The sequence below is a fragment of the Tigriopus californicus genome, chromosome 6 (genome assembly GCF_007210705.1).
Source record: "Tigriopus californicus strain San Diego chromosome 6, Tcal_SD_v2.1, whole genome shotgun sequence".
Lineage (NCBI taxonomy): Eukaryota > Metazoa > Arthropoda > Copepoda > Harpacticoida > Harpacticidae > Tigriopus > Tigriopus californicus.
The window spans coordinates 9,538,931-9,548,353 of record NC_081445.1 but is presented as its reverse complement, the minus strand read 5'-3'; the positions used below and the strand labels follow the sequence as shown (position 1 = coordinate 9,548,353).

General features: G+C 48.9%; 1 protein-coding gene across 1 annotated transcript in view; it reads left to right on the top strand.

Annotated features, from left to right (window-relative positions):
* Positions 1–4,984: 4,984 nt before the first annotated feature.
* LOC131882492 (uncharacterized) overlaps positions 4,985–9,423 on the top strand; it is an 8,331-nt gene continuing 3,892 nt past the window's right edge. Inside the window, exon 1 of the mRNA XM_059229647.1 lies at positions 4,985–5,344. Within this exon, the coding sequence (XP_059085630.1) occupies positions 4,985–5,344 (360 nt within the window). The remainder of the gene's footprint in view (positions 5,345–9,423) is intronic.

The window sequence follows — 9,423 nt, the reverse complement described above, 5'->3', positions numbered from 1 at the left end:
TGGGCGATCCTTCCATCCGGTGGGCGATCCTTCCATCTGGTGGGCGATCCTTCCATCCGGTGGGCGATCCTTCCATCCGGTGGGCGTCTTCCCGTCCGGTGGGCGTCTTCCCATCCGGTGGGCGTCTTCCCGTCCGGTGGGCCACGTAGATCGGCTCAAACCGACTGTGCCATGTTATGTGGTCGTGAGCCGGTGGATGACTGATTTTATTGAGCTAACGCACAGGATATATAAATGTGGAATTGGATGCACTATGGAAAGTATAAATGTATAAATGGGAGCAAGCACGAGGTTAGGAGAACATAACAGTAGAGTGAGCTGGTTTTGACTGTGATGTGGGATTCTAGGCACAGATTGACGAATTTCTGACGAAATTGTGGGCCCCCGTCCGTCTTGATTCGGCGAGGAAAGCCGAAATCGTGGAACCACGTCCTCATCTTCCTCCAAACCGCGTCCGTGGTTAATGAGGTCATCAACGTCACAAAGGGGAACCCGCTGAATTGTTTGACCATGACCAAAAAGGTTTTCCCCTCCAATTCAAAAAGGTCGGCCGAAACGGCCTCCATTGGAGCTGAAGCGGTCTCAATGGCTCCCTGGGTTGACTAGATAAGGACTGAACGCAAATGGAGCATCTGCAGACCCAGAGCTTGATCTCGTTCCGCATTCCCGGCCAATAATAGAGTTGTTTGGCCAACTCGATTGTCTTTGTTATTCCAGAATGTTAGAAGTGTAATAACTCCAAGATCATCCGCCTTGCGGGTCTCGGAACAAGGATTCGTCCCCCCAGCAATACCAGGCCCTTCTCGATTTCCTCCCCTACGCGGAGTTCATTGATCACTTCCCCATACGGTGAAAGTGTATGCGGTATAGGGTGGCCGTGTTCGATGCAAGTGCGCAGTTTGCCGTATTCTTGGTCCATATTCATAGAAATTGTTGTGAAAGCGGGGTCATATATGGATACGGCCGCACACAGTGCGACTTTGAGCGACGGATCTGGAGCAAATACGGGAAAACAGCTCAGCGCATCGGCAATCAAGTGATTTTTGCCGGCCGTCCAGGTAACCGAGAAAGAAAACTGATCAAGATTTTCTCAAAGTCTTTGTAGACAGGTATTGTTGAGGGCTGCCAGCGGCTTTTCAAAGAGCCCAAGCAATGGTTGATGGTCCGTGATTATTTCGAATTGTGGCATTCCTCGAAGGTAATACACACACACTTTTGAACCGCGAACCAGACAGCGCTCAATTCGAGTTCTATCGTGGCATAGTTTTTCTGGGCTGGGGTCAACGAGCAAGATCCACATTGGACTAGACGGATTTTCCCCTTGCCGCCAATGGAACGCTCACGTTGGATCAAAGCAAACCCAAAACCGCGCAGCCGTGATGCATCAGTCAGCAGCTGTGTTTGAAGTGACGGTCAAGGGGTTGAACAAGAGCAGGGGAAGTTAACAATGTCTTTGCAAGGCGGAACTCAGTCTCGTGTTCTGGGAGCCAGAGCCATGCAGATGATTTTTTTAGCAATTCCCTCATCTTGACCGTAGAGTGTTGGAGGTCGGGTATAAATGCTCCCAATTGATTGGCCAGTCCGAGGAAAGAGCGCAGATCGAAAATTGACTTGGGTGTGGGGAATGAGCCCAAAGCTGATAGCTTGGCAGGGTCCGGCTTTAATCCTGAGGAGGACACGACAAATCCGGCAAACTTTACAGACTGACTGATTTCGAATTTGCCAATGGACAGCTTGATACCGTGTTCATGGCACTTTTGAACAATGATAGTTAGTCTCTCGAGGAGTTCTGGGAGGGTGACGGCCTGTACACATATATCACCAATTATTTTCAGGATCCACTTCTTCCTTTTCAGTTCCTCAAAGGCGAGATCTGTAAGGAGGCTGAAAACATCGCCGCTCCCTTTCCAGCCCATGAGAGCTACAAGCGGTCAATACTTTCCGTCTGGTAGAAGGAATGCACAAAGAAACGACGACTCTTCTTCCAAGGGAACCTGAAAATAACCATGAACCGCATCGAGTTTTCAGTTCCTCAAAGGCGAGATCTGTAAGGAGGCTGAAAACATCGCCGCTCCCTTTCCAGCCCATGAGAGCTACAAGCGGTCAATACTTTCCGTCTGGTAGAAGGAATGCACAAAGAAACGACGACTCTTCGTCCAAGGGAACCTGAAAATAACCATGAACCGCATCGAGTTTGGCAAACCAACAGCTTTCTGGCAGGATTTGATGAATGAGATTGGGCACAGACAAGAACGGATGTACTGGTCGCTTAATGGCTTGGTTTAGTTTCCTATAATTAATAACCAGTCTAACCTTTCCATTCAATTTAAGCACAAAGTGGGCGGGGGCGCACCACTTGGTGGACTCTGGACAGCGTACCATCATCCCAGCCCAGACGAGTTCTCGACATAGGTCTGAGGCAGGGGCCTCATGGTGAATGGGAATGGTACGTGCAGTAGTCACATGATATGGTTTAAAATCTTTATTCTTGTCGAGTTCGATTCTCATAGGACCGCCAGTCATTGAACCAGCAGCATCGCCCAACGAGGTCACCATAACATCGGCGGAGCTGGACAGGAAATCGCGAGCCCCCTTCTCGTCAAAATGTCCCCGTCAAGCCTCGCGATCGCCTTCTCAATGTCAGTGATCTGGTCGACGGTGAGTGGGTTCCTTTCAACCTTAATAGCCTTCACAGAACCAATGGGAATGGTATCGGGTTTGCAGTGGTGGACGGCGGGAAAGTCATGGGGAAGGATACCCAGGGATACCATATCTTTCTTTCCAATCAAGGCGTCCACAATGTCGGGGGACACAGCAGCAGATATTTTGGCAACCGGGCCGCTGTCTGCCTGGCAATCAAATTCGAACTTGCCCAAGTTTTGGAGGGACGTGCCATTAGCTGCCCTCAGTTTTGTGTTGGAGGGGCCCAATTTGATACCCTTGGGACACGCTTTAGGTGGAATCACGGTCCTAGCCGTACCTGAGTCTGGTAAAGCTTCAAGATAGAAATCATGTCCAGTTTGGTCAGTTCCTCTGACCTGAACAATATCCATTCCAGAGGGTTGTGATCAAATGGTGTTGATGCGGGCGGTGGAGGGAGATTGGCTACTCTCACCGTTATAGCGTACACCAGGTGACCCTCGACGGCCCTGTTCCTTTGGACGTCCACGAATGGACGGGCTTCTGGAGGGGCTGCGTTTCCGACAAAGATGTTTAATGTGGCCCACTTTGCCACATGCAAAACATGGACGGTCATGGAATGGGCATACGTTGCGAGTGTGTGGTTGACCGCATCCACCACAACTTGCCGCAACAACGGCGAGGATGTCTTCAGCGGAAAGAGCTGGTCCGTTTATAGATGTAGGTGTCGTGACAGTTGAGTTTGCGTCTTTAATGATGCCCCCAACTTCCGCAGCCTGTTCAATTAAATTGTTCATGACATGTGTTTTCAATTCTTGTAGTTTTGCAAAGAGGGCCTTTTCTTCGCGTGTACCTGCCAGTACTAGGAAGACAAGCACTTGGTCAACCGTCATGGAGGATAGTTCGGCCTCCCTTGCTTTTCTTCGGACATCCGCAACAAAATCTTTGAATGGTCTCTTTTCCTTCAAGATTCGGAAAAGGGCGAGGAGTCTGGAGAAGAGTGGGCGGATCTGGAGGAAATGTTTCTCCAGAATCGTGAAACACGCTTCAACTGACGCGGCCTTGTCAAGCAAGTTTTCCAAAACTACGGAAAGATCCGCGGTAAGGAAGTTCTTAAAAAGGGAGATCCGGCCTTCAAGATCCAATGCCTTAGCGTTAGAGGCTTTGAAATAGGCCTTGAACTTCCCAATCCAATTTCTCATTTCAAACGATTCTGACTCAGCACTTAACATGAACGGCTTCATATCCGAAATCGGCCCAAATTGGGGACATTTGGCATCGTCCCGTGATCGGATATTGTTTGCGGATGAGGATGTGGAAGTGGATGCTTCCCTGGCCATTAATAATTTCGAGACCTCGGCACATTTGGCAGTGTACTCGTCGGTGGCCTTCGTTTTTTCCTCCAGAATTGCTTTGGTGTCCACTTCCAGTGTCTGTGTTGCAGCCATCTCGTCGTACAGGTCGTACATTTCGTCCACCTTCGTCTCCGCTTCACCAAGTATGGCCCACATCCGGTTGATGTCGACGCCTGGTCTGTCGAGATCACATATAAAGTTCAACTTCTTTGTGATCTGTGCTTTCCAATTCGCAGCTCGTTCTTTCAGACCCATCTTGGAAAATACCCTGGACGTGACGTAGACCACGGGTGGTGACGACGTGCTCTCTTATCAAGAGGGTGTGTAGAGGGGCGTATCAAAGCTTGCAGAGTGGTATTAAGGGGGCGTGGCTCGGAGTTAACTCACTGCGCCATGTATTATCTATAAGTAATGGCAAACGGAGAAGGAGCAACAAGTCGATTCGTAAGATGTAGATAATCAAGTGAGAGTTAGGCAGCTGCCAGCTCATGGAATGTGGGATGGTCGGAGAGTCTTGTGATCATGAAATATTCCAATGGAGCATATGGGGTGACAGAATTTATCGGTCTCACCCTAATGTCTGCCAGGGTCTTAGCGGTATCTCATGGGCAAAAATCCAGGGTCGCTGGAGTCATCTGGAGGATCTGAACCTCTCGACCAACGAGAATCAGGTGCAAATGCTCATTGGGCTGGACAATGGACACCTGATTGAACCTCTGGAGTTTCGACAGGGGTCAATGGGAGATCATCCATACGCGTTTTGGACACCCCTGGGATGGGTTGGCCGTGGACAAGTTAGCAGGGAGGCCCAATCAAACCATGGATAAGTTCATTTTGCCAAAACAATCAATCATGAACCAAGCTTCATTGGGCTGGACCGGCTTTTAGATCAATTCTTTGAGACAGAATCATATGGAGCCGAAAAGGGTGACGGCCAAGTATGTCTCTCTGTACAAGACAAGTGTGCACTTGAAGTGATCAAGAATGGAATGACAAAGCGGAAGGACGGTCTAGGCTATGAGGCCTCCTTGCCTTGGGCCCCCGAGGTGGATCGACCCAAAAATAATCGACCTATTGCTGAAAAACGTTTGGAGAGCCTTGAAAGAAGATTCACTCGTGACGGACGTTTCCATCACGCCTATGTCAAGGCTATCAAGACGACGCTCAGGAATGGCTATGCCAAGCTTATCGAAGATCCTGAGGAGTTGGACCATTCTAACCAAGCCTTCCTGCCGCACCACGGTGTATGGGAGAAGTATGGAGAAAAAGAAGGGTTGTGCTTGACTCAGCTGCGAGGTTCCATGGGCGGAGCATCAATGATTGCCTCCTTACGGGACCCTCACTTCAATGTGACTTGCTTGACGTTCTTCTTTAATTCCGTGAACAAAAGGTGGCTGTCACGGCTGATATTGTAGCCATGTTTTCCAGAATTCATCTAGGAGAGGGAGATGCAAGGTATCACAGGTTCCATTGGAAACAACCCATGGACCGAGTTCCAAAAATCTATCAAATGACAAGAGTTGTGTTTGGGGACGCTCCATCAGCCTGCATAGCGATCTGCACGCTCTGCAAAACTGTTGAAGACGGACAGTGTTCAGATGATATCTGAGAACGAATCAAAACCCAGTTTTACATTGATGACTATCTTGATAGTTTTGAACATGAATCACATGCCATCAAGTTGGCATCAGAAGTGAAGGAAGTGCTCTCGCATGGCAATTTTAATTTGTGTGGCTGGACTTCCAATAGTAAAGCACTCGTGGAATCCCTGGACATGAGACCCAAGGAGGACGTTCCCCTTCAATTTGATGATGCCAAGGTTCTTGGGTTGGTGTAGAACACAGCCCAAGATTGTGTGACCTTCAGGGCGAGTCAAGGCTGTGAGATTACGTTTACGAGAAGAGGTCTGCCCAGCAAGTTGGCGGGACTGTTTGACCCCCAGGGACTAATAGCCCCAGTGATCCTCTCTGGGAAAATAAAGATGAAAGACCCTGTGATTCAGAATCGAGAATGGGATGACCATGTTGGGAATGAAACTCATGCTTGGTGTGCTGGGTGGATTGATGGTCATCAGCAATTACCAACCGTTGAATTCCCACGATGTCTATTGCCCTTTAGCCTTGAAGACGCCAGGGTGGAACTGCATGTCTTTTGCAATGCACCTGAGGATACCTTCGCTGCTGTTGCATATCTGAGAAGCAGCTATGCTTATGGGAACGTTAGTGTGAGATTGGTCTGTTCCAAAACCAAGGTGTCATCGACGAGGCCCAAGATCATCCCCAAGCTTGAGCTGCAAGGGGCAGTGCTACCTGCACGATTGGTTAATAACCTGAGGCGGTTATTCAGATTCAGAGTTGAAGCAATCTTTTATTGGACCGACAATCTAGTGGTCCGTGCCTGGATTATGAACGTTGCCCAACAATTCAAGCCGTTCGTGTGGGAGAGATCCAGACCTTGACACGTTCCAGGGAATGGCGCCACGTACCTGGGACGATGAACCTTGCTGATATGGCCACCAGAGCTAGTCAAACAGTCTTGTTGAATGGACTATGGATCTCAGGCCCGTCATTTCTCATGCTGGAGAGAGACCATTGGCCTGGCAACATTCAGGTTCAACCCACCGTGGAAGAAGTCAGAGCTAAGTTTTTAAACGTTCACTCGGTCCAAGAACTGAAGGTGGGAGCCAAGGAAAAGGGTCTTGAGAGAGCCCTAGAAACCTGGACAAGAGAGGAACCTAGTGGTACCTTGGAGGGGATGATTGTTGCGGCTCAGAGTGAAATGTTTCCGGAGGAAGTTCAGTCCCTCCCTTAATGGGGGGAGTTTTGTTCCTAAATCTTCGCGTCTTCTTGAGTTGTCCCCATTCTTGGATTCCAATGGGGTTCTCCGCTCAAGGGGGAGACTGAGTCATGCCCAATTGGGGTATGACCAAGGGTATCCTGTCATCTATTGTCCCAAACACCCATTAACAAAGTTGATCATTCATGACAGCCATCATCAACATCATCATCCAGGTGTGAACCATGGGCTGGCAATTTTGTGCCAGGAATACTGGATCCTCCGTGGACGTGAAGCCGTCAAACGAGATCGTCGTGAGTGTGAACATTGTCAAAAGATGACGGCCCGTTCTGCTACACAGGAAATGGCAGACCTCCCCAAGGAACGTCTTGCCTCAGGTCGACCGCCGGTCTGTTTTACATCTGTGGACCTCTTTGGCCCAATAGAGGTACTAGTGTTACAAAATAAGATCGAGAAGAGATAGGGATCGATTTTTGCGTGCATGACAACGAGACATTCACATTGAGGTAGTGCCCTCTCTATCTTCACAAGACTTCCTAAATGTATTGAGGAACTTTATCAATTTGCGTGGAAAGCCTCCTCAAATATATAGTGACAACGGGACAAACTTTGTTGGAGCACACAACCTCTTAGTGGAGCTGGCTCAAAAGGGAGGGACAGGGAGTGCCGTTTTTGAAGGTCAACAATATCCATTGGAAATTCTAACCTCTGGTAGCACCGCACCGAGGAGGTGTTCATGAGTTGCTCATAAAATCGGCCAAGACAGCAATGGTGACGTCTGGGTTGGCGACGAGGTAGGTCTTCATCTTTTTTAGCCCGTGGTCTACCGCCATGGCTTCAAGATCAATATGGGGGTAGTTTTTCAACAGCTGTGGTGGCCCGCGATGAGATGGCCACCGTTTGCACGTTGTGAACTGTGTCCCTTGAGTTCTTGAGCTTGTCATGATCCTCTTTGGTCACCCCAGCAATCACAATATCATCATGTACTGAGTGGTGCCCAGAAATATCACTGAAGTTGTTCCGTATGGCGAGCATGAACTCGCTCGATGCAGGCTTCACACCCATGGGAAGTTGTTTAAATCTGAATAGTTGTCCCCCGACCCGAACTACTGTAGGTGGCTTAGATGATTAGACCAAAGCTAGTTGGTGAAATGAAGACCTGAAGTCCAACATTGAGGAGAATTTGTTTCCAACGAGGCTGGCCTTAATAGAATCAAAAGTGGGTATGGGGATGCGGCTATCAACTAAACTCTTGCTGAGATTCCGAAGATCAATAGTTATCCGTATATCTCCATTGTCTTTGTGGGCTACCTGGATTTTGTTTACCCATGGTGACGGTCCGCGGTGGTGCTCAATGACATCATCCAGAAGCATCTGTTGAATGGTTTGATCCACTTTGGCTCCTAGATGAAAAGGTACGTATCTTTAAGCACAAGCAACGGGTTTTGTGTTGCCGACCAGGTGGAGGTTGACCTTGTAGTCCCCCAAAAGTCCAACTCCCTCAAACATCGACCAAAACCTTCCCACTTTGATGTCTTGTGATGTTACCTTTTGGACGGCTTGGACGGCAAGGTCATCGGATTTCCTCCCAAGGCTAGGCAGGTTGGTGGTCAGAATTCCCAATGACAAACACGTCTCGCAGGAAATCAGGGGCACCATTGGACAAAAGGGTGAATCGCCCACACCATACAACTTGGCTGCTAGTGTGATGCTGCCCCAAGCTATATCCGTTACACCTACTCCCAAAGGCAAGATTGGTTCGGACGAGGCTACATAAGGCTTGATGCGAACCTTTGTCGATTTTGTCGATTTTAAGCGAGTCAGAAGTGACTTGAGCATCCTCCCTTGAAGAAAGTCCTTCATTATCGCAGACCAGAGTTTCTTCATTTCCGTTGCTAGTAGCGAGAATATTTTTAGAACTTTTAGATCAAGGCTTTGATTGGGCTTTTGCATGTTGGTTTCCTTTCCCACTTTGGAATTTTGGTATTTTGTATTGTTGGACTGTTGTGAGCTCAAACAATTGCTGGACATTGCCCTGAAAAGTGCCTCGTGCGAGAACCACACCTCAGACACATATTTGTCTTGGGTCAGCCTTTCGAACAGAATTCTTGTATGGTCCCGACAGTCTCATCACATTGGTTTCTGTGTCCGTGAGGAAAGGGGATCCCGCGTTCATGACGGAATTGGACGCAACCGCCGAATCTTCAAACAGCATGCCGTTGGCGACCACTTCGTCAAAGGCCCAGCTCTTTTGGATAGTAGCGTCGCGGAGGGTGCCATCTGACGTACCCAAAACCAGCTGGATTTTGTCAGCTAGCTTCACTGGGCCCCCCTCGTTGAAATCCCCCTGATCAAATCCGCAAAGAGCAGCCTGCCTCTTGCATCTGTCTGCAAACCTAGGGATCGATTCCCCCAGCTCCTGACTGAGTGCACCGAGTTGGACGATAGATTGCCAGAGAGAGGACTTTGGTTGGTAATGTTGCCGTAAGGATTGAACAATAACATCGAAGGTGCTGGCACCATCCGCTCGAGCGTTCGGGCAAATGGACTCAATGAACCAGAGAAGCTTTTTTTCTTTGTCTTGTTGAATGTTTTGGGAGCAGGGACGTCGTTTGGAAGGGGTTTGTCAAGA